Source organism: Andrographis paniculata, unplaced genomic scaffold (assembly GCF_009805555.1).
Source record: "Andrographis paniculata isolate CXL003 unplaced genomic scaffold, ASM980555v1 Contig54END, whole genome shotgun sequence".
NCBI classification, from domain to species: Eukaryota; Viridiplantae; Streptophyta; class Magnoliopsida; order Lamiales; family Acanthaceae; genus Andrographis; species Andrographis paniculata.
This window is the reverse complement of record NW_026137589.1, coordinates 2104853-2129341: the sequence shown is the minus strand read 5'-3', so window position 1 is coordinate 2129341 and position 24489 is coordinate 2104853. Positions and strand designations below refer to the sequence as shown.

Here is a 24489-nt window from a genome sequence, read left to right as displayed (position 1 = left end):
ATTAATAAATACAAATTTTATAATACCATATAAGTCCTATTTACTATGTATTATTTAAGCCTTATTAAAAAAAATCATATACATATATACCTTCCCAAGTTTAGCTGAATAGGTCCCAAAAAATAAAAAAATATATATAAAATAATAATAGATAAAAACGATTTAAATTATACTTCCTCCGTCATCTACGTTCATTTTCTTTTTGGGTTATAATTAAAATATATTTTTATTTTTTTTAATTAAAAAATGTTATATTTTATATTTTTTTACTATAAAATAATAATAATTATTATTTATTTTTATTAAACTTCCTGTCCAGTTGAACGGACATTTGCGTGAGGACGGGAGTAATAGTAATAAGCCAAACAGGCCCACGTAGATGGCAAACAAGCACATCCAAAATACTAACGTATGCATACTGCAATAGAAGCGGGAAATGAAAATTATTTGTCCGTCCACCATTTCTGGTGTCTCCTCTGGATTCTGTGCCTGTGGATACTAGCTAGCTAGGGCTTTTCATTCCTAGATTAATCGGCGTCAGCTTGCTCTTGATTCCGATAGTGTGCGTCGAAGTTTCAACAACAAAAATAGTTTATCAGGCTAACCATGCCGCCGCGTCCCGGCAAATTACTGGAAGAAAGGCTGGCTGCGGCTGGCTGCATTCTCATTCAGCCTCCCCCCTCCACCGTCGAACTCTTGACCCTTCTGGGTGTAAGTTCTCCACAACCTCAACAATCTTATATTTGTGTATGTATAAATATCGAGGGGAGGGCGAGGAGGTAGAATTTCCGATCGACCGGAATTGGGTACATAGGGTGACTCGATATTCCTATTCGAGGATTTAGGGTTTAGGGTTTAGGAGCCCAATATGGTGATGGGATGCTTTGTACTTGAATTTTGATCTGGAATCGAAATACGGTGCTTTTTTATGATAAGAATGTTGAAAAATTGATTGAAAAGCAGTTCGTCGCTGATTACCTAATGCTAAGATTTGGAAAATGAGAAAAAGGGGAAGGTTGTGTTTGTTTGGTGTTATAGTAGGAATTGTGTCGGTAATATAAAAAATAATGTTTTTGTATTGAATTGTTGATCTTTGTTAGAGAATAAAGTGTATATATTATTTATATTATGCGGGTATATCTTGTATTATTTTATTAATATTAATTGGGAATTGTGTTAGCTTGGTGAACAAACCCGAAACTTTGGAATAGGCCGAGGTACTTGGTGACCTCGCTTGACTTCTTTTATTCATACATTGTGCAGTTTTCTTCTTCATACGTCTGTTATTGTGTAAACTTTTTTATATTATTGCTAGTTTCCCGATGCTGGTTTTTTCTAAACATTGACATGTTTTTATTGAAGCAAATCGAGGTACTTTTATCAAAAGTGGAGCAGTCGCTTGCCAAAACCATGTGGGATGCTCTTTCCCGGCTGATTAATGCCCTGGCTGCATTAAAGCTACTAAAGCATTCTCATGAAGATGTAAAAGTAAGTGTTGCTCTTTGTATAAGTGAGATAACCAGGATTACTGCACCGGAAGCTCCATACGACGATGATAAATTGAAGGTGAAAATCTTACCCTTCTCTCCCATCCCTCTCTTGATATAGACTCCTAACACTTTCTACGGTTTTAGGATGTTATGCAATTGATTGTCTCATCCTTTGAGCATTTGTCAGATACATCAACCCGATCTCTTAAGAAGAGGATCACTATTCTTAAAATTATGGCCAAAAGTCAGATCGTGGGTCGTCATGTTGGATTTTGGATTTGATCAGATTATTATTGACATGTTTCAATATTTTCTTAAAGGCATTAGGTATTCTTTAATGTTATATGTTCTTTCATTGGGTATGATTTCTATGCTATGTGATTACTAGCCAGACTGTGAGTGCTTATTTATGTTGTTAACATTGGATGTTTCATTTGTCATTTGCCAGGATAGTGTGCTTATTTATTTTTAAAATTTCTTCAATACTACTTGGATTTGAATAAACAGAAGTAATACAAATTAAATGTATTTTGTGCATATTATATTTTTATACGAGGGGGACAAAATAAATGCAGTAAACTACATTTAAACATTTTTTTTTTTTGGTTCTAAAAAAAGTACTATTGTTTATTTCATTAGTTCTTAAACAAGGGAGCAAATTACTGTTTTTTTGTTCCAATAAAAAAAATCATTGAAGTTGCAACTACAAAAAAAGAGTGTAATATGTAACATTGCATTTATCTATCGAAAGCAATTTGTATCGGGTTCTACTCAATATAGTTTGCTGCTGATGTTAATATCCATATTCATTCTTTTAGCCATAGAGATGAAAATGAGAGGCTTTGCTTGTTTATCCTTTTCAAATGCTTTGCACCGTTCTTAAAAATCTTGAATCAAATTTTCATTATTTAAAAAATAATTAGGGGTGAAGAGCTAGGAGAATTGGAGGGAAACTGTTAAAGAAAACACATGTTTTATTTGAGTATATGGTAGTGCGGGTCTTGATCTAGGAGAATAGAGACTTATGATGGTGATCCATGGTGATGGGATAAGGACTTAGCTAAGTATGATGATTACTCTCTCTAAACTGGTTATATAAACTTTCCAACTCAGCATTGTAAGATAAATGTAAAAATAGTAATGAAGCCCTTGATTAGGAATCGATTTTAATCAATTGCATAAATATATAATATGCATATATACTTAATGAAGCCCAATGGGCTCAACCAACATACTCTTAATTCTAATACTATCTAACACTTACCTTTAAGCTAGAACGTATAAATCATATGCACCAACCTTGCTACAGAAATACATGATATAAGAACATCTAAGAGATTTGGTGAAGATGTCGCAAAACTAATAACTGGAAGACACTTAGTACTAATGCGTCTAGATAACATCTCTTAAATGAAGTGAGCAATCAGTCATTATACGTTTAGCTTGTTCACAAAATGCTTGTTCACAAAATACAAAATAAGAAGCAATATGAATTGTGGGTTTATTATCACAAGATAATTTAATCCTAGAGGTATTGAAAAAGACTAGTTGACCCAAATAAACTCCTAGGTGGCTAAAGCTCTAGCTTATACTTGACTTCAATGCTTGATTTACGACATTTTAATCTTTACATTTCAATGATACAAGATTGGCAAAAAAAAAATGCAATTTCCAAAATGTGGATTTGAACTGTCTATCAAATCGTGATCCTGCACAATCAATATCTGAGTATCCAACAACTTGAACATTAAATTGATTAATATATAATAGCCCATGACTAGGTGATTCTTTCACATATCCTAAAATGTGAATAAACGTATCAATGAGTGGTAGTGAAGACTGAAATTGACTTACAAAGCTATCACCATAAAAACTGTTAGGACGAGTGACAATAAGATAATTCAAGGTACAAACTAGTCATTGATATTCATAGTGACCAACCTCATTTTGATATGAATTAAGTTTAAAGTTAGCACCGATAGGAGAGTAATAGGTTTATAATCTATCTTGTGCGTTTCTTCTAACATATCCAAGTTAAATTTCATTGAAAAATAGTAATACCATCTTTTGATAAAGCAACTCTGATGCCCAAAATATATATGTCCTTAACCCTTAGGTTGGATGCTACAATAAATTTTGTTTGAGTCTATATATTTTTACATGCTAATCAATTGCAATAATGACAATATCAGTAATGTGAACAAGATAAAACACTCTTAGCACTAGTAGTCTTATAAACTACAAAATGATTTGATTCAAAATCAATCATTCCAAAATAATGTATAGTAGCACCAAATCGTCCAAACCAAGTTTGATGAGATTACTTAAACCTATACAAAGATCGATGGAGCTTACACAAAACTAAACTACCCTGAGCAACTCTTTTTGGTTATCTTCTTAAAATTATACAAATAAATGGAAAGATATGGCCACTGGGGAAAGATTTTTATGTAATCCTAATCATAAGCCTAAGTAATTTCTTCGGCAACCATTGGGCAATAAGATAATTACATTTGCAATTTAGGCTAACCTTTGTTGTATAAACCCAATCATAAGCAACTACAAGTTTGTTTGGCTTCACCTTGGATGGAAGAGAGTCTTAGGGAGCGATTAAAAAATAGAGACAAACTAATTCAACTATACCTTTCTAAAGAGCTAGAAAAAAAAATTGTAACAAAGTTACAAATAAGATCGAAATGGATGCAGAAAGGACGAAGGTGATGATGGTTGTTGGGGTGAGAATAAGTGTTGCACCAATAAATTCTCGTACACTTATTCAAATGGGCCAACTCCCGAAACGTAGTTATATCACAATTATAACGGCGTCTTGTCAATGAAATAAATGCAAGGATTTCAAAGCAATAAATGACAAGTTATTTGTTTACCCGGTTCGGATGTAAACCATCCTACATCCGGGGGATACCAATCCAGAAGAGGTTCATTAATCAGTGCTGATTAAGAATAAAACATTCAAACGTCCTTCAACCCAAACTACAAGCTAATTACCTAGGAAATTCCCTCCACAGGCATATGTTGTCACAAACGTGTACTGACAACTAACATCTAGCTAGGCTGCTCAGATTCTGAATGTTCCCCTGATCGGAACTCTGATCTCCCTTCGACCGACGAACTTCTCCGGCTAGATAATAGTGTATATCACTCACTTAGTGCATGGAGATGGGAAGGGAAGACGTTGAGAGGATTGAAACAATATTTCTCTCACTACACACTCTCTCAAAAACCACTCTCTCTCCTTCCCACTAATCTCGAGCTGTATTAAGCAACCACAACAGCCATTGATTTGACATGCAATTAATTTCCTTTGATGCAAACAAAGTATGATGTGTATCAAATCACTTCTGACCACAAGAGGAAAAATTCAAAATGTTCATTTTGTCTTGAGCAACCACCATTCTAGGAAAGACAAAAAGACAGCTTGATTGGACTCCACAAGCTGAGTCAAATGTTGTTGTTTTTGGTAACTAATGACCACATCAGTAGAAATAAGTTTTGTCAATATGCCAAAAATAGGTGAAGGGGTTTTTGATCAACTTAACAATCTTCCCCTTTTTGGCATATGTGACTACGTACACAATGCAGGAGATGATCTCCCACACTCAGCAAAGCAATCCAATAATTCAAAAATCAAGTTGAGAATTAGATTACAGGCCAACAAACAAAATAAGGCTACAGATGTAATACCCCGTAAAAATACTCGCCGGAAGTTTGCCGAAGTTTGACGCCGAAGTCGGACAATATTATCTTGGGTCTAATTTATTTTGGGCTTTTGGTGTAAGAAATTAAGGATTTGGCTTTAAATTAGGAGTGAAATTGAGTTTGGGGTAAAATAAATAATAAACTAGATTTAGTTTATCCTTATATCTGGATTTATATATTTTTATCCGTAATTTGTTAACATCTATCATATCAAAGTGTGGATTTGATAAGATATAGCGTATCCATAGTTTGTTAAGATATAGTGTATCCAGGTTAGAGTGCCTATATATATAGGATGAGTCCAAGTCTTTTATGTTTAATAAAGCATAAAATAAAATAAAAGAAAAGAAAAAAAAAAAGAAAAAGAATAGAGCAGTAGAAATGTAGAATACGCCACCAGCCCCTCCTCTTCTTCTTCCTTGGAATTCTTCTTCTCCAAAACTCTTCCTTTTGGTCTAAACTCTTAAGGTAAGTGGGATTAATCTTAGATAGACGATATGTTCTAATCCCTAAACCCCTTCTATTGATATTTTTCAAAATTATTTTCAAATGGGTTTTGCCAATTTCTTGTAAAAAGTTGATTATAATGTCATCTAAGGCTTATTTGAAGATTATTATAATATTTTAAATTTAAAATCGTAGAATGAGTTTGAAACCCTAGTTTTGCCCTAACTTAGTTATGGTTTTTGAAAAAAGATTTACGATTATATTTAACATATCATGATATTTTGGAGTTACACCATGCCTATTGTGATTGACATATTATTCAAATGTTTATTTGGCGAAATAAAGAGATTATAGCGAACTTGTTAGGTCTAATATTCTACTTTTGCATGGTTAAATGCTGATTTTGAGTTTAAAACACTCTTTTTGAAATTTTCCTAAGAGCATGTTGAGTATTTGGTCAAATTGGTAATTGAAACTACTCGTCGAGTCCGATCAACTCGTCGATTGTTTCGATGATGAGACATAGCCTTCCACCTCTGTGCCTTGCAAAGACGTGAGGGTATACCGGTATTTTAGGATAACTAGCTAACCTTGAACTAGATCCCGAATGGGCTAGGTCGAGGGATCAAGATGACGGGTTCCCCTTTTTGGGTGATTCCGAGGTGCCTTTCACGATGAAAAGGTCTTTAGACCGTCATCCGTGATGGAGGGATGGATTGCGTACAATCCCCTCTTGGTATGTTATATTGGAGACTAGAGGGTTGTGGGTTGTATGGCGCCCCTCGCAAACTAATAATAAATTGATTTACGTCTACTTTGGATTTCGAACCCTTATGTACACATTGTGGAGTTTTCCTTGAGGGTTGTGACTCTATGTTTATTATGTGAAACTATGTGACGTGTCATACGAAGTAATAAGGTTGAAAAACCGGGTCGAGCCGGCCTTGATCAAGGCTTAGTGGAGTTTTCTTCGTGATGTGCTCATCACTATTATTTGAGAATGAAAATGAGATATAAGGGAGGCGCTAAAGGACTCGTGTGTGTGAGTTATCCTTGTGTGATATGTGTCATCTTATTCAAATTATCTTCTTCAAATGATTTTGTGGCATTATACCGTATTAATTTATCTTCGATTAATTGCGCTTACTCAACCATTGTGTTGACCCTCTTCTTACAACGTTTTTGTAGGTGATCATGTTTCTGTTATACCTAAATAATACATCCATGTCATATGATCCATCGGAGGGAACTATAACTATTTTATCTTCTAAAATATTTTTGAAATCCATTATTAATGTTTAAGAACTAATGCCTTTTGAACTATTTCCAACTTATGCTTTTGACTCGAACCTTATTTATTTAAGTGATAAACCGGTGCGCTTTAAGTCTAAATCTTTAAATAGGTTTTTTTGTTATGGTTATTTTAGCCTTAGCGCCACAATGTAGGGCTAGTTGGTTGATGAACAAGCGTTACGGTGTGGCGTGGTGGTGAAGCTCCGGTTTGAGCCGGCCGGGGTGTTACAACAAGCAGCCTATTCAAGTCAGAAAGTTGAGATAACCACAGTTCCAGCAACCACAAAACCAAAAACAACAATAAACATTTTCAACAGCAGCAGCAACAACTCCCCTTTTTTCCAGCAACCCCCCTCTCTCCTGCACCTCTCCCCCTTGCACGGAGCAGATGCCAAAAAAAAAAAAAGGGGAAGCTAGAGAAATTCAGGGACGTCGCCCTCATCAGGACCCGACGCAAACTTGGGATGTAAATGGAGAGCACGGGTGATCTTTTTCCTGTGTTCACCCAAAGTCGAGCGGATTGACACTTGTTCATGTAAAAGATCCAGAAGCAAACGACGAGCTTCCAGAAGTTGTCCTGAATGATTAGATGGAAGGGGCTCCTTGAAGTCATTAAAAAGTTTCTGTAGGTTCGAGCGGAGCTTGAAAATGCTTGTTTCAATGAGGTCTTCAGAGGGCTCTGGCATAATGCCATTTTCCTTCAAAAGAAGGGTGATAAGGGCAGGATATGGAAGATTGGTCTTTTCATACGTCTTTCCCTCGTGCATATTTCAATATCTTGGAGAGAACAACAAAACCGAAATTGATGTCAGAACAAAATTTATCAATGTAGAGAAGCAATTTACCCATTTCGAAACCGATGTTAGTCCCATTGCTTGTGGGAAGGACATTCATGGCACAGAAGCGGAAAAGACATTGATACTTCATCGTGAGTTCCGTGGTAGCTAATCTTGTTCGTCCAAAGTCATAAGACTTCCGTGCAGACAGGCGAAGGGCAACTTCTCGTTTTGATTCTCGCAGCAAGACGGATGGAAATTCTTCGAAATTGTCACATGGCAGTTTCAATAATTTGTTTATCACCAGTGGACTAAGTTCAAACACTTTTCCTCGAACATAAGCTTTGTGAAACCAAAGGCTCTCGTCATCCATTACGTTCCGAGAGAGATTGGCGTAAATTCCCTAACCAGCTTCGGACAATATTGTTTGAGGGACACTGCCCAATGACGCAATCCTTTCATCTGTAAGAATGCAGTAAAACAAACATCTTTGTGTAACGGATCAGTGAAATGGGGCTCTGGAACAAACTTGCGGTTGGCCAAAACATCATACTCAAATAATTCTGCAACATCATTAAAGTGAGTTGTGTCCATTTCTTCTTCAGCAGTAATCGGTGGAGGTGTGACCTTGCGCTTGCGTGATTTGGACTTCTTCGATTTCTGTCCCTTCTTGGAAGTAACTTGCTTGATTCTTTTGCCAGAGGGACCAGGAGTATCAACAGCAGCCTTCCTTTCTTTACTCCGACTTTCGGCATGACGTTTCTTCAGTCGAGCAAGAGGAACATTATCTGAATCATCAGACTTTGTTCCCGTAGAATGTGATACCGACGTGATAATAGCGTCCTCATGTTCCATCCTCTCAGAAAAGAGTTGATCAATGGTTCTGTTGATAATGGTATTAAGACTTTCATCTGAGGTAGAATGAGGAGGGTCAGCAGTAACACCTTCATGTGCAATGGCGGGTTCCTCAAGATGAATGGGAGTTTCATCTTCGACAGCAACTTCAGATGGAGGAACAACTGCTCCAGTCCTCTGCACTTCGGATCCAGGGGCTTCTTCAGAATGCTCCATAACCTCTTCAGCAACATCACGGGGTTCAGGTTCAGCAATACCTTGTTCATTTGCCGTATCTCCTTCCTCATCGCGATTACCTGAACGAGTAGTTTCAGGTTCTCCAAAAATGCCATCATCCAGTGCACCAATTTGCGTTTCCTCTAGGGTTTTTTGAACAGTCTCCTCAGCTTCATCAAGATGATCTCCAGGAGTGTGAGAAGCCACAACATCAGCAACAGGTACTTCCATGCTTGCTTGAGACGTCGTTGGAATCTCAGGGAGTGGTTCCGCAACCACGGGAACGGGAGATTCACTGGGAAGAGGAGGTGAACTGATTCTCCCACCACGACCTCCATGTCCTCTGTTGCACCCACGTCCACGAACGATTTCTTTGCCCGTCCTTGTTTCGCGTCCAAATCGGGTTCGAGCCATTGTTTTCTCAGAGAACAAATTGCAAGAGTGAAAAGTAGAGAGAAATTGAGAGAGGGTGATTATTATCACCACTACACGCATCGATATATGAATCCTCAAGAGATGAGGGAAACGAAAGAACTGCTTGAATTTTCAATTCAACTCCCCTCTGAACCATATTTCCTATAAGGCTGTGATGACAGCCAAAACTGCGCAGAGTTGTCAAATCAACTTTTTGGGGTTTTAAAAACCCTTTTCAGAATTCCCATGTTCAGATAATCTCCTTTCACCAGTAAGTCCTCATTCTTTTTGATATTTTCAAAAATCCATTTTTCTCATAATATCCAATCTCCAATTTCCACCAAAAATATCAAGAAATAAAATAAATTTGAGATATTTATTTATTCATCCATGCATGCAGCATCAATGAGGGCTTGAGCACATACCCAAATTCCTTTGTAGCTTCTCAAATCGATCTGCATCTAGAGCTTTCGTGAGAATATCAGCTTTTTGATCATTCGTTCCAATATGCTTCAAATCACATACTCTATTTTCCACCAAGTCTCGAATAAAATGATATCGTATGTCGATGTGCTTTGTTCTACCATGTTGAACGGGGTTCTTAGAGATATTGATGGCACTTGTATTGTCACATAATAGAGTGAATGAATCTTGACCAATCCCATAATCATGCAACATTTGTAGAATCCACAGCAACTGAGCACAACTATGTATTCAGCCTCGGCAGTGGACAGTGCAATAGAATTCTGCTTCTTCGAACTCTATCTCACAATATTATCTCCAATATAAAAACATCCACCGGTTGTGCTCTTCCTATCATCACAACAACCAGCCCAATATGAATCTGTGAACCTAATAAGATCAAGGCCAGACCTGTTCGAATACTATAATCCAAGTTCTGCAATTCTTTTGATATATATGAGAATTCTCTTTGCAGCTTTCAAATGCGATTCCTTAGGTGTGAATTGGAATCTTGCACATACACCAACGCTGAAAGAGATGCCTGGACAACTAGCAGTCAGGTAAAGGAGACTCCCAATTATGCTTCTGTACAGTTTCTGATCAACAGTCGTCCCATCATCATCTTTCGACAATTTATCTTGTTCTGAGCATACTTTGTCTGACTCAGAAAAACACCATCAGCAAGTTGTTTAACCTGTCATGCTCATTTCGAATCATGCTCATTTCGAATTCAGCTTCCATGAATTTCAAAAATTCATTCTTCAAGGATTCAACGGTGGAACCGAACACAATATCATCAACATACACCCGTGCAATCATAAGATCTTTTCCCTTCAACTTGATAAACATCGTCTTATCAGTTGATCCTCGAACATATTCATTCTCCAGTAGATAATTGAACAACCTTTCGTACCACGCTCTAGGTGCTTGCTTCAATCCATACAAAGCTTTCCGCAACCTGTATACATGATCTAGATGGAAATGATCCTCGAATCCCTTTGGTTGTTCTACGTAGATCTCTTCTTTAATCCATCCATTCAAGAACGTTGTTATGACGTCCATCTGGTAAAGAGTAAATCTTAAGGAACATGCAACAGACATCAGCAATCTCACTGCTTCAATGCGTGCAACAGGAGCGAATAATCTCACTGCTTCAATGCGTGCAACAGGAGCGAATGTTTCATCGTAGTCAATACCTTCAATTTGTGTGTATCTCTGTGCAACTAACCTTGCTTTATTTTTGGTAACGTTCCCTTTTTCATCTGATTTGTTCTTGAAGATCCACTTTGTTCCAATGACATTCACATTCGTTGGTCTTTCAACCAGATAACAAACTCGATTTCTTGTGAACTGGTTCAGCTCGTCTTGCATTGCATTGATCCAATATTCATCCTTGAGAGCATCATCTACTGTCTTTGGCTCAACTGTGGAAATAAAGCAATTCATATCAGACAGATTCTTAAAATCAATTTGTTTACATCCAGTTAGTCGACCACCCATTGGATCACCAATAACTGCATCAATTCGATGGTTGTGTTGAATTCTGGAACCATATCTTCTTACTTCTGCATCAGATTCAATTTCAGCAGGTTGTTGATTGGTTGTTGTTACGTCCGTTGAACATTCTGGTTCTGACCAATCAAATTTGACAGAACTTTCTATAGCAATATTGTCACCGTCTGAGACAAATCATTCTGAATCTGGGGAATGTTCTGAACATTTGGAGGATTTTGAGTCACCTTAACAGGGCAGTTTCACCATCATCATCATTTGAATGTATAGATTTCTTCTCAGAAATGGTATCATCGAATATCACATTCATGGACTCCATCACCTTATTGGTACGATTTTTGAACACTCTATAAGCTCTCGAGTTCAGAGAGTATCCCAAGAATACGCCTTCATATGATCAAGTATCAAACTTATGAAGTTGATCCTTGTCCTTCATAATATAACACTTACACCCGAAGGTAAGAAAGTAAGAAACATTCGGTTTCTTCCCTGTCCAGATTTCATAAGTTGTCTTCTCTATATGAGGTATGAGATAAACTCGATTAATCACATAACAAGCTGTGTTAATAGCTTCAGCTCACAGATGTTTGGCAACTCCTTTGGCATGCATAATCGATCTAGCCATTTCCTGTAGAGTTCGATTCTTCCTCTCCATTACTCCGTTCTGTTGTGAAGTCATTGGGGCAGAAAATTCATGCTTGATTCCCAATCCATTGCAAAATCCAACAAATCTCTGATTTTCAAATTACTTTTCATGATTTGTTCTAAGTCTATCAATCTTCGACTTTTTCTCATTCATGAGTCTTGTACCCAGTTTTTCAAAAGCATCAAATGCATCACTTTTCTCACGTAAGAAATTGACCCATGTATATCTAGGAAAGTCATCCACATAGACCAAAATGTATTTCTTACCTCCAAGACTACAAACATCAACTGGACCCATGAGATCCATATGCAGCAGCTCTAGACAATTGTTGTTGAAACGTTGTTCCAATGAGGAATGCACAGCTCTTTCTGTTTTTCTCTTGCACAGTCACCACAAGTAGTACTTGGAGTCTTTGAGAAATTGGGTAATCCTCTGATAGCTCCAATTTTGCTGATCCTCAGCAGATTCTGTGGATTGACATGACCCAATATGGTGTGCCACAACATAGATTCATCATCTTTCAATATCAATGCTTCCATTTGAGGATATTCCTGAAAGTAACTGTTGTTTTTTGATCGGAATACAGTCATCACACATTTCTGTCCAGCATCATATACTTCATATGAATTCCTAGTGAACTTCACATGCAGATTGTCATCACATAGTTGACTTATACTGATCAGATTCGTACTCAGTCCTTCTACGAAATAGACTTTCGACAATCTTGGAATCCCTTCTTTTTCAAGAACACCATAGTCACTGATCTTTCATTTTGCTCCATCTCCAAAGATGACTTCTCCACTTCGGTCTTCAACAAAATTCTTCAAAAGTCCCTTTTGGTTAGTCATGTGCCTCGAGCAACCACTATCAAAGTACCATCGATCAGCTCGGGTAGACTCTTGACTTGACAAGATCACATTGCACTCCAACTCTATTTCTGAGTTTCCTTAGGCATCCATACCAATTTGACTTTTATGTTCTGTTTCAATCCTTCAGTAGGCCATTGAATGTGTCTTCCATTGATAACATGTTTTGCCAGCTTTAAGCACTTCACAGCCGAATGACCAGGATACATGCAGTACTTGCAGTCAGTAGGTTATGATAACTTTGACTTATCATTATGCATTCTTCTGCGATTTCTGTTCCTATTTCTGCTTTTGTTCTTCCTTGGATTCTGTTTCCAGACTTGTGTTGATTTCTTTTCTGAGAGTTTGACATCAGTCAGAAGACCACCACGCACAAATGTAGTTGGTTTACTTTGAGAAAATTTACTAAAACCTAATCCTTTGTGATCACCAAATGGTTTACCAATTGAAAGGACTTCATCTAATTTTTCTTTTACTTCCGAAGCCTATCATTTTCATCATTCAACTTCAGATTCTCAGACTTCAACTTCTCTGATTCAGCAGATTTATCATCAGTAATCTTCATCAACTTCTCAACTTCATCTTCAAGTTTCTCCTTTTGATCTTCCAAACGATAAATGGTATCCAGAAGTTCTTTATTTTTCACAACAACTTTCTTTTGTTTGACAACCATCTCTTCATAAGCCTTAATCAGCTTATAGCATCAAGTTCCCTTGACTCATCAGTAGTTTTAAAATTGGATTCTTCCTTTTCATCACTGGATTCATCAGCATTTGCCATAAATGCAACAACTTCACGATTTTCAGTCTGTTCATCACCACCAGCAGACACCATCTTCATTGTCACTCCAAGTAGCTTGATATGCTATTTTCTCCCTTTTCTTTACCGTTGGGCACTCGGATTTAATATGTCTAACACCGCCACATCCATAACATGTAGGTTCTTGAACCGTCTCAGGTTTTGCAGACACTACAAACTTCTTCTTAAATCCACCATCGAATCTTTCTTTTGGTTTGCTGTATGTAGTTGGTTTTTGCTCAGGGTATTTTCCTTGAGAACTGGATGTACCTCATCCCTGATAGCTATTTCTGTTATGAAACTTCCCATGCTTCAGCTTGGCAGCTCGTTTCTCACTAATCATTCGAGAAAGTTTACGACTTAGCAGAGTCATTTCTTCATCAGATTCTATCATCTCCAAGTCTTCAGCACTTAAAGCCACACTCTTAGGTGTTTCATCTTCAAGATAGTTCATTTCATAACTCACCAATGTACCATACAGTTCATCCAATGTCATATTTCTTAGTTTTGGTGGTTCATCGAGCATAATCACCTTGGGTCTAAAATTTTTTGTGAGACTTTTAAGCATTTTCCTCACCAGTCTCTTTTCTTTAAAGTGCATTCCAAGAGCTTCAGTTTGATTCACAACATCCATGAATCGGTTATGATAAACAACGATTGTTTCATCTTCATTCCTTCGAACAAAGTTTCAACATGATCCAGCTTTGATTCTCGAACTTGCACAGAACCTTCGAATGCATTTTCCAAAATGTCCCATGCTTCCTTAGCAACTTTGAAGTTGGATATCAGGTTCGCTTGAGTTTCATCTACGGATCGAAAAAAGAGCTTTCGAGTTGGTGATTGCAACAGCCTTTTCATTGAGGGTCCATTCTCTTTTTGGTTTCTTCACAAGAGAAATGATATTATCTTCATCTTGGATGGTCTTCATGGGATGAGACCATGCAGACTCAACAGCTTCAGAAACAGAAACATTTTCACCTTGTAACATCAGAAAAGCTTTCATCTTGTTTTTCCAACTTCGATAACTTGTTCTATCGAACAATGGAGGTCTCGACATAGATCGACCTTCCTTACTCATCTTTGCAACTATGAAAGAATCTATTCAGCAACTTAGAGAACACTGCTCTGATACCAAATGTTGGGTTGAAAATAAGTGCTGCACCAATAAATTCTCGTACACTTATTCAAATGGGCCAACTCCCGAAGCGTAATTATATCACAGTTATAACGGCGATTTGTCAATGAAATAAATGCAAGGATTTCAAAGCAATAAATGACTAGTTATTTGTTTACCCGGTTCGGATATAAACCATCCTACATCCGGGGATACCAATCCATAAGAGGTTCATTAATCAGTGCTGATTAAGAACAAAACACCCAAACATCCTTCAACCCAAACTACAAGCTAATTACCTAGGAAATTCCCTCCACAAGCATATGTTGTCACAAACGCGTACTGACAACTAACATCTAGCTGGGCTGCTTAGATTTTGAATGTTCCCCTGATCGGGACTCCGATCTCCCTTCGACCGACGAACTTCTCCGGCTAGATAATGTTGTTGTTTGTGCTAACTAACGACCACAGCAACAGAAAGAAGTTTTGTCAATATACCAAAAGTAGGTGAAGGGATTTTTGATCAACTTAACAATGGTAAACGTGATCAGAAGTAAACTTGAGATAAGAAATAAAAAGGGAAGTATATGGCAAGGGAATGACATTGTAAGTAGGAAGAGGTGAAGAGGAAAGAGAATACAATGGAGATGACTAAAAATGATGACATTAACAACTACAAAATATTGACGATGAGTAGGGTAGTAGCATTTATACCACTTTTGAATGTGAGGATATCAAAGAAAATGCACTTCAGAGTGCAAAGATAGTTTATCAAAAGGCCATATTTGTAATCATTGACAAAACAACTACATCTAATGACGTGGGGAGGTAATGAAAACATGAGATCAACAAAAAATGAGCATGGGTGAGGAACCTTACCTTGAAGGACATAAAAATGACATATGATTAATGAGATAGGATGCAATAAGCATCATATTGGCCAAAAAATGCAAGGTTTTATTATGATGTACAAGGAGAGTTCGGGCCATTAACGAGACGCCAACTTTTCTGCTCAATAATCCTATTCTAAGGAAGAGTATAAGCACAAAAGGATTGTTGGATGAGGCCGTCGGATGGCATGTCTTGAATCATATGGGAAAAGCAATTCAAGAATATTGTCATTTTTTGGAACTTTAACCGACAAACCAAATTGAATTTCAATTTTTGCTCAGAATGGAGAATAAATGGAAAACAACCTTAAATGATTTTCATTAATAAAGCCATGTATAATGAGAAAATCTTCCTAAAATGTGACAATATTAAAGACCAAATTATAAAAAAAAAAATACAATTTGGATCCAAATATCATCTTTGACCAAAGAAAGGGCAAAAATAACCATATTGGCTTGCTTAGGAAACAAGGAACAATGTTTACCAATTTGATACAATTTACACTCTAATGATGAGATCAAAGGCAACTGGGAAGGCATACACTTCAACTTAGACAAGTTGGGATCGCCAAAGGGGTGGTTATAGGGACACAAACAATGAGTTTGAAAGTGAAGTAGTAAAGCTCACATGACTTACAACTCATGCCGACCATCCAACTTGTTTAACCATTCTGTATATTAAAAAAATCAACACCACGTGAGAAAAATTCGAAGTTAGTTATTTTATAATAAATAGTCCTCTCTTTGTCTCAAACACCAAGAATAAGAAATAATTGACTATGCTTAATCTCTATACCACACTTTATCTCACCACATCACTCAAATAAAATAAATAAATAAATAAGTATACACTTCTCTATCTCGTAATTTTCAAACTATCCTACTTAATACTACCCGCCTAAATTTCTTTGTTAAAATCAAATGTTAAACCATATTTGGGACGAAAAAGAGTATTAGATAGACATGCAAGCACATATAAGATAGAATCAAGTTACATATGAAGAAGATGAGTAGTACCAATTGCTATGGCAATAGCTCTGCCTATAGCCTAGGTAATGGAAGGCTAGAAATTAGATTGATGAGAGGTGAATTAATAAGAAAAAAGGTTACCAAAGTTATGATCCGATAAAACTGAGTTATGTCTCAAAATGAATGATACCGGTAGAAAATGGTATAGATTGCCTAGAGGTTGGGTGATAAAGAAATAGCGGATATTCAGGTATAGTGATCATGATAATGGATAGAACTGAGGAATGGGCAAAACAGCCTTCATTAGGAAGATCAATAGAAACTATATTAGGTTGAGTTAGGCAGGCGCCTATGTAACTTACAAAAATTTTCCTTGTTGAGCGCCCATCTATTAAGAAAAGTACAATAGGGACAATGACCTCTATCCCAAGTAGTATAAAGATCGTCAATGACATTCTTGGAAACTATAGGAAAAATAAAGGAAAAATTGTCGCTATCCTTGGGATGGTAAATCTACAAAAATTGATTGCTTTAATACCATGAAGGAAGTCTTTGATTGAGAATCAATTTCAATTAATTAAAAACAATACAAGATAGGCATGTACATAAATTAAGCCCAATAGGCTTAGCAAACACTATTACCTCTAATACCGCCAACAAATGTAACATTTTTTTTCATCATAAAAAAAATTACGAAAAAAAATAAAATATCAAATCCAATTATTATCTTGCAATCAACTTCATTTAGGTTCGAGATAACACACACACATGCACGTGGCCGATATTTAAGGGTTCATTATTGTTTCTTATACATGTTTTTATATTATTTAACCTACCAATTTTTTCCTACAAAAACATCACTTTTAATATTCATTTTTCATTCAAAACATATCCTGGAACAACAAAACCCAACATTCCAAAAACTTAAAACACACACGGTACACAAGTACAAACCCTAATATATCCTGAAAGTTAATCATTATACTCTATTTGATGTGGCTTACAGGACTTTACAACTCCACATAGTGAGAATAAAGTTTAAATGGTAACTGGAATACACTTTGCTGATTATCTTGTCACCACTTCCTTTAGTTCAAACTTACACACATTACCATATTAGATTTAACTATCCTTAAACTATCATTGTACTTGTCATTGCTATATAACCAAATCCGAGTACAACATATGTTAAAAAAACACAGCCAAACATATCAAATGTATGAAATCAATTTTTATTTTTGTTATTCATGTTTGTTAAGAAGGGATCCAGGCTTCCAACCTAAAAACCAATTGGTGATAGGTGAAATGGTCTTTCACCCTTATAAGCCAAAGGGAGTTTCCACATCATATTGTAGGACAAATTCAACACTTCCCCGTCGAGATGATAATCTCAAAAATTCATACAGGATCAATACCCAATACGGACACCATGGCTCTGATACCATGTTAAGAAGGGATCCGGGCTTCCAACTTAAAACCAATTGGTGATAGGTGGAGTGACCCTTCACCCTTATATGTCAAAGGGAGTTCCCACATCATATCCAATGTGGGACGAATTCAACAATGTGATATGTATATAATTAACACTCCAAGAAAGCTAGCAAGATACAGAGAAGTCTTTGTGCCTTTAGTACTCTTTCTTGTATTCTGAATTTCTATCTTGTAAGATGTTTTCAGAGATGGGAATTTATTTCATTTGCTACTTTCAGGGATTATCATACTGAAGATATATTTTCATATATGGAGATAATTATGAATCATGTTCTATTAGGAAATGAAGATATTTCCACAGATCTACTCGGACCAATTTTGGCTACTTTGAAAAAGAATAATAAGGTTTTTCTTTTTTCTGTCTTTGCCAATCATTTCTCCAAAATTTTCCATCCCTTCACATGTTCCATGTTTTGCTGATAAGGATGCGCGTATATGACGTTTTTCCAGCTGCAAAGAAATTGGCTGTGACAGTTATTCAGAATACAGCTGACAAGATGCGACCTTATTTGACGCAAGCAAGAAAATCTTTAGGTGCTTCTGTGTGTGACTTTTTATGAAGTTTTATCCTCTATTTGTCGAGAGGATAATGGTTTAGACAAGCATGACAGTCTGCACGATATCCATCAACTGGTATACTTTTATCTTCTTAGTTACAGCATGTTTACTCTGTGCGATAACTGATAAATTAATAATCATACCCCCCAAAGTAAGAATGTGTTTACTCTAATTGACCAGTTGATCTGTAAGCTATAGATTACAATTTTAATATGAACACTTCTTTACATCCTTACTATGTTATATTATTGCTATATGGTTAATAATTCCTAGTTTGTAGTCTGTAGTACAATTTTGTTGATGTTGTCATGTTTTCCTGACTGTAAATTGTCCAAGGAAATATCTGGCATAAATAAAGGTATGATTTAAGGGATTATTACAACCACACAATGACTATATAATTAGTGTGGATTAACTTAAATTGTAGAGCCTAACTACAACTTGTTAACCTTAGAAGTGTTTTGGATTATTTGTGGCAGGACTACCATATATAGTCCCCAATCAACCATAACTTAAATTATTCAACAATATTCACTTATCAGTATGGCTTGACTGATTTCGGGTCCATTTTATGTAAATGCATTGACTGGTTCCAGCACTTTGTAAGCTTGCAACAACTCAAATCAGAAGCACATTAGCAGGCTGTAAATTTACCTTGACAAACCCAATATGAGGCTAGCTTGGATAAGAAGATAAAGAATTCGATTAGCAGAGAGAGGGTATCTCTTGATACTGCTCATAATGTTTCTGAAGGAGAATATGTTTCTGTAGCAAATAACTGAATAGCAAGCTGACATGGTGGTGCCTTGACTGATAAATAATTAACCTGTACTAATGATGTTTGGTTCAAGTGATTAAGTGACAAAATCACTTGATCAGACAGAAAAATCAGGAGATACAAGAGATAAGATAGTGGAAAAAGCAAGCTTGGGAGAGGCCTTCACTAGAATCTTTAGCAAGAAAAAATGACAAAATTGTATTTCAATTTCCACCAAAAATAGTTATTCATATATTTGAAGTTATTCTACCAGATTACTTTATTTTGGGTCTGTAATTTTATTTTTGTTGCATATCTCATTGGACATTGTGATGAGTTCAAAAGATCCTAAGTCTTCGGCAAGAGTACACCCCAATATTTCAGTTTCTAATTTATTGTGTGTGTATCTTAGTTGTCATACCAGGTTATTGCAAATTTTTCATTTATCTAATTTATTTTTGTTGCTTATGACATAGGAAACTATGCCAAGTTTAAATGCAGCAAGGGGTTCAGAGAACCTGGAAGAAACCACAAGAGCCACGCATGGTTCGCCTAGTGCGACTTTCTCGTCAGGCCTGGTTTGCAGGGTATTAGGTTCGGTCGGGGGTTTACCCACTTTGCACTTTCGGGTAGCGGCTACGGGTTCCCACGTCATCCAAAAAAAAAAAAAGAAAGCAAGTTCCAGAGACAAGGAAGTATGTACTTTTCATTTTTTGGCATATAATTTTCATTTGGCAATGTAGATTTCATTCACCAGCATCTTAAGAATGCATTCTCTAATAAGAAATTAATATGTAATTTTAGTTCTTATGTTCATTGAGACAATCAAATTGGTATAGAAATTCTAATGTGCAAATTTGGCATTTTTTTAACATTTTGAGCAATTTATTCCATTTAATTATTTATCTCTCCCTTACTTGGTTCATTCTATTGCATACTCGGTTGCCTTCTTTGCAACATCTAATAGTTACACTATGCGGAATTGTTGTCTTTTTCTATGTCACGGAATTAATTTACGATCATATTATGCGATAAAAATCTATTTGGGATATTTATATTATTATGTGCTAGGGGGATAGCTATGACAATGCCATTAGGATTGGCTTCTAGTTTCTATATTTTAATATTTTTGTTTTAAATACTCTACATAAACTTGTTTTGACTGGTTTAGTAAATCCTTGTATTTATTTATTTATATTATTGGGTGTTTTTGGCGGTTTAGAATATTTGCAAATATTTTTATTTAATTAGAATTTTAATATATTTTTTCTTAATTTCGATTCGGTTCGAATTATTTGCAAATACTGAAAATATTTTCTGTTAACTAAAAATCTGGTTAACTGAAAATTTTGGTTTGAATATAGTTTGCAATTTCGGGTATTTGTTTGGTTCGGTTCGGTTCGAATACCAAATACATGCATATTTGCAAGTAATCGAACCGTGTCCATCCCTACAAAACATCATTCTCAAGATGACAAGGATGTCCGAGCACCAAGATTTGCAACTCCAAAACTTCCTATCGGACCAGCTTCGAGAACCCGAGAAAAAACATGCGTTACAAATTAGAAGGGTTGATGATGAAGATTGAAAGTCCAGGAGCAATTGAAGCCCATGTTCCAATAGCGATGTTGGAGTTTCAAATCCGTCAATCGAACAACTATGGAAGAATGATTATAATCCCATAAATATGCTAAAGAAGAGGTTTTGTTTAGTTATTACATTACTTACCTAGGATTGTACACGCACTTATGGGGGACATCTCACATGGCTCTCACATGCATTATGCTTGTTGTCCCACATTGGAAAATTATTCAAATAATCTCTCCCACATAGGAAAATCTATCCGCTGTCACCTTCTCTCACTTCTATAAATAGATGCATTTGGGTGGTTTATAAGACACCAAACAAAATATCTTTTTATGAATATTTGATTATTTATGATCATTTATTTTTATGGAAGTTATGCTTGATAGCAATACTTCTCTTTTAGTTTAATATTTCATTAAATGCAATTTTATTGCATACTCCGTGGAGTTTAGTTTCAAAATTCGGGTTTTGGTATAAATCTTCAAGTTCGTGATATTTCGGGAAGGTGAAGGGGCTTTCCAAAGTGTCGACCGAGGTGGTGCATTCGTAGAGGATGGTTCGGTGCTAGAAGGGTATGGGTCATGCTTGCGATAGTATTGACTCAGGTTTGATTCTCTTTCGATTATTTTTTTTCTTGCTTTATTAGTTTCGTTTCCCTTTTTCTTGCTTATTTAGTTCATCTAGCTAGTTTGTTCTTTCTTCTTGCTTTATTAGTTAGTTTTGCTTAGTAGGTTATTTCGTGTCTGTGTTTTTGATTAATTTGGTTCATGGCACGAGATACCTAACAACAAAACATTTAAAATTATAATCACTAACAAACACACACTTAGTTGTTAATTTTAAATAGTTAGTGATATTATTCGAATCATACAAATATATTGAGAACTAAATATAAAAGATTAAGATATAAATATACAATATATTTTTTTAAAATAATGCCCTTAATGATTATTTACACCAATAATGTACATACCTTTTAAGCTTTTACTTCCATTGTTTATTTCTACTTTTGCTTATTAATTAGTTTTGCTTCCATTGTTTTTAGGAGTCAACCTAACTGCTCTAGGCAACTAATTAATTTGTTTCCTTGTAATATAGGTTTTGGAAAGACAATGGTTGAGGGCACTGGAGAAGCTGAGCAAGCTATAGTTGAGGTAAGTCAGCCGGAGCCTATCTCACAACACAATCTGGTCGGTGTAGCACCCTCTGAACCAACTTCGCAGAGATATCAGGCTACTGAAGAGCCACAGAAACCCAAAATTACGTCTGAAGCAACAGATGTGGCTACTGAGGATCCATCTGGTAATTTGATGATGCAGGATAGTAGGCAGATTTATAAAACCGCTGTTGGGCAATCTACTCCAGCCTCTGTTCATTTAGAAATCGTCCAAACATCCACTACGGTTGTGACCACTGCTTGGGATGTGGAAGAAGAATTGGCCGCAGCAGAACGAGCCTTGGAAGAACAGGAGGCTGCTGTGTCTGCCAAGAAAGCTGCATTGGAAAAACTGAAAGAGAAGGCCAGAATTCGTAAGGAGAGGTTGCATAAGTTGACTGAACTGCTTAAGCGATGGCGTACAGCAAGGAGGATTCAGAAGCATGCTCGACGGATGATTCAATTCAGAATGATGTTGACGGAAGTCGTGAGTACCTTATTGGATACGCGTATAACCTACTGGGAATTACGAAGAGGACTCAGGCATCGCAGTCCTGATAGGCCATTTATTCCTGAAATCCAAGTGGAGCATTTTGTATGTGATCGAAATGTATGCTCTACTGGCCCAACGCAGAAGCTTGAAGTTCCAGAATCCATTCTACATAAAGCAGTGAAGTCGGAGGATGTGGCAGTGCAAGAAGAACCTTTTCAGACATTTGAGGAATCGGATCCCCAACCTTCGGTACCAATTGGTTTAACTTCAGGTTCTGCGATCTTGCAACGACTTGATCAACTGGAGGCTCAAGCTGCTGCTCTGCAAAATGGGCTGGCTGACTTGCGAGGTGAAGTTCATTCTGGAATCAGTCACCTGGGAGCAGGAATGGATGATTTACGAGCACAATTGAGCACCATCATGGATGTGGTATCCCAAATTAGCGGACATTTTGCAAAGTAATTTGCAGGTATATTACTTTGAATTTAATTTGGCATAAGTTGTTTTAGTTCTGTCAAGCATGGGAATATGGGATCTATGCATTCTTGATGAATGCTGATGATCGTGTTGTGTCAAGTGCTTTGGAAGATGAGTAGTTCAATGGATTAGATTTGGCCTTATTGCTTGACTGACTTTGAAGTTGACTATATTCGATAATTGAATTCTTCTGCAAGTGTTAGTTAGCACATTAAGAGTTTAAAATGAATTCATTTGAGGACTCAAATTTGATTCTATTTTCTCACAATTGTATTATGCAGGTTTATTTATGTTGAAGTAGCTTTTGAGCAAGAAGTAATGTGACTTGCCGTCTTAAAGATGGGATCAACAAATGTCGAATGTAAGGAAGTTGTATGTTTCTTGAAAGTATATTATGGCGAATGAATCCATAGGTGTTGCACCAACACAATGACAGCCAATAAACTGAACCTGGGGGAAAACGTTGTGCAATTCTTCTCTTTGTGAGACAAAGAAGAGTATGATGCAATTCTTCTAGAGTTTTTCGAATTTTATTATCACATATGTTTGAGTACTTATTAAGTTATAATAAATTTATTATGTGTTTGTGAAAGCTTGAGATGAACGATGGAGAAAACCAAAATGAAGTTAGTATCATTTATGCAAAAATAACCATTTTTGCATCGTCTAGCTAGATTAAGTTTATTATATCACATATGTCTTAGCGCTCATCCTTTAATTATTCAACTTTTTCGTCCCTTTTCTAATCTATCTAGCACTACTTTAATAAATCAAGCTAGAGTTCATTGAAGAACTTCATGTTAGTAGCCGACTCGACTTTAAGTGACTTTGCGATTCGCGAGAACAACATTGCGATATGTAGATATTGAATTTTGGCCTTCTTGTTCATACTCTAAAATGTGGATGATTGTTAAACTTTACGGTTGAAAAATATTAAAAATATCAAGACATATTAAATTACATTAAAAAAAGGAGATATATATATTAATCATAAATATTTGATCCAATTCTACATTACTATTTACTAGTGAACAAAAAGAGCATATGATGTTAGGTTTTTGTTCACTTTTTAACACACATTATTGTTATAATAATACAATTACATTCTTAATTTTTTTTGATAACCCTATGTAGTTACAAGGCATGTTGAACATATTGTATAAATTCTCACTAAAATGCCACAAAATATACATATTGTACTTGCTAGTAATGATACAATTATAGAAAATATAAACGGATGTATATATACATATAAAAGAAACTCAAGATAACGTTATAAAAAAAAAAATCAAGATAAAGTTATAGAAAAAGAAAACTCAAGATAAATTAGTTGGAAAACAATCCAATGAGACTAGCAACATGAAAATAAATAACAAATAAATAAAATTTTTTAAGTTGTCTAAATATGATGCCTGAAGAATTTGTCTGAATTAGTTTAAAAAATTATATGTCCATACGTTCAAAAAATAAAATTAAAAGTAAAAATTAATTATTTTTTAATGAAA

At 35.9% G+C, this 24489-nt stretch overlaps 1 protein-coding gene across 5 annotated transcripts; it reads left to right on the top strand.

Annotated features, from left to right (window-relative positions):
- The first annotated feature begins 393 nt into the window (after positions 1–393).
- Positions 394–23523, top strand: LOC127255592 (uncharacterized). Of its 5 annotated transcripts, none has more exons than XM_051281204.1 (8): positions 394–711; positions 1363–1566; positions 1678–1817; positions 18175–18301; positions 18407–18589; positions 19748–19966; positions 21957–22976; positions 23266–23523. In XM_051281204.1, the coding sequence occupies exon 7, from the start codon at positions 21971–21973 to the stop codon at positions 22967–22969; it is 999 nt and encodes a 332-aa protein (XP_051137161.1). In that variant the 5' UTR covers positions 394–711; positions 1363–1566; positions 1678–1817; positions 18175–18301; positions 18407–18589; positions 19748–19966; positions 21957–21970; the 3' UTR covers positions 22970–22976; positions 23266–23523. The 5 variants fall into 5 exon arrangements, with proteins under 5 accessions (XP_051137161.1, XP_051137162.1, XP_051137164.1 ...); XM_051281205.1 differs by having other exon boundaries at positions 18381–18589; XM_051281207.1 differs by lacking the exons at positions 1678–1817; positions 18175–18301; positions 18407–18589.
- The last annotated feature ends 966 nt before the right edge of the window (positions 23524–24489 follow it).

Bases quoted from the DNA above. Each gene is read 5' to 3' on its own strand.
- LOC127255592 (XM_051281203.1), top strand. From the start codon at position 21,433: ATGGGTCATGCTTGCGATAGTATTGACTCAG. The intron at 21,464-21,956 runs GTTTGATTCTCT...CTTGTAATATAG, and splicing joins TTGCGATAGTATTGACTCAG to GTTTTGGAAAGACAATGGTT.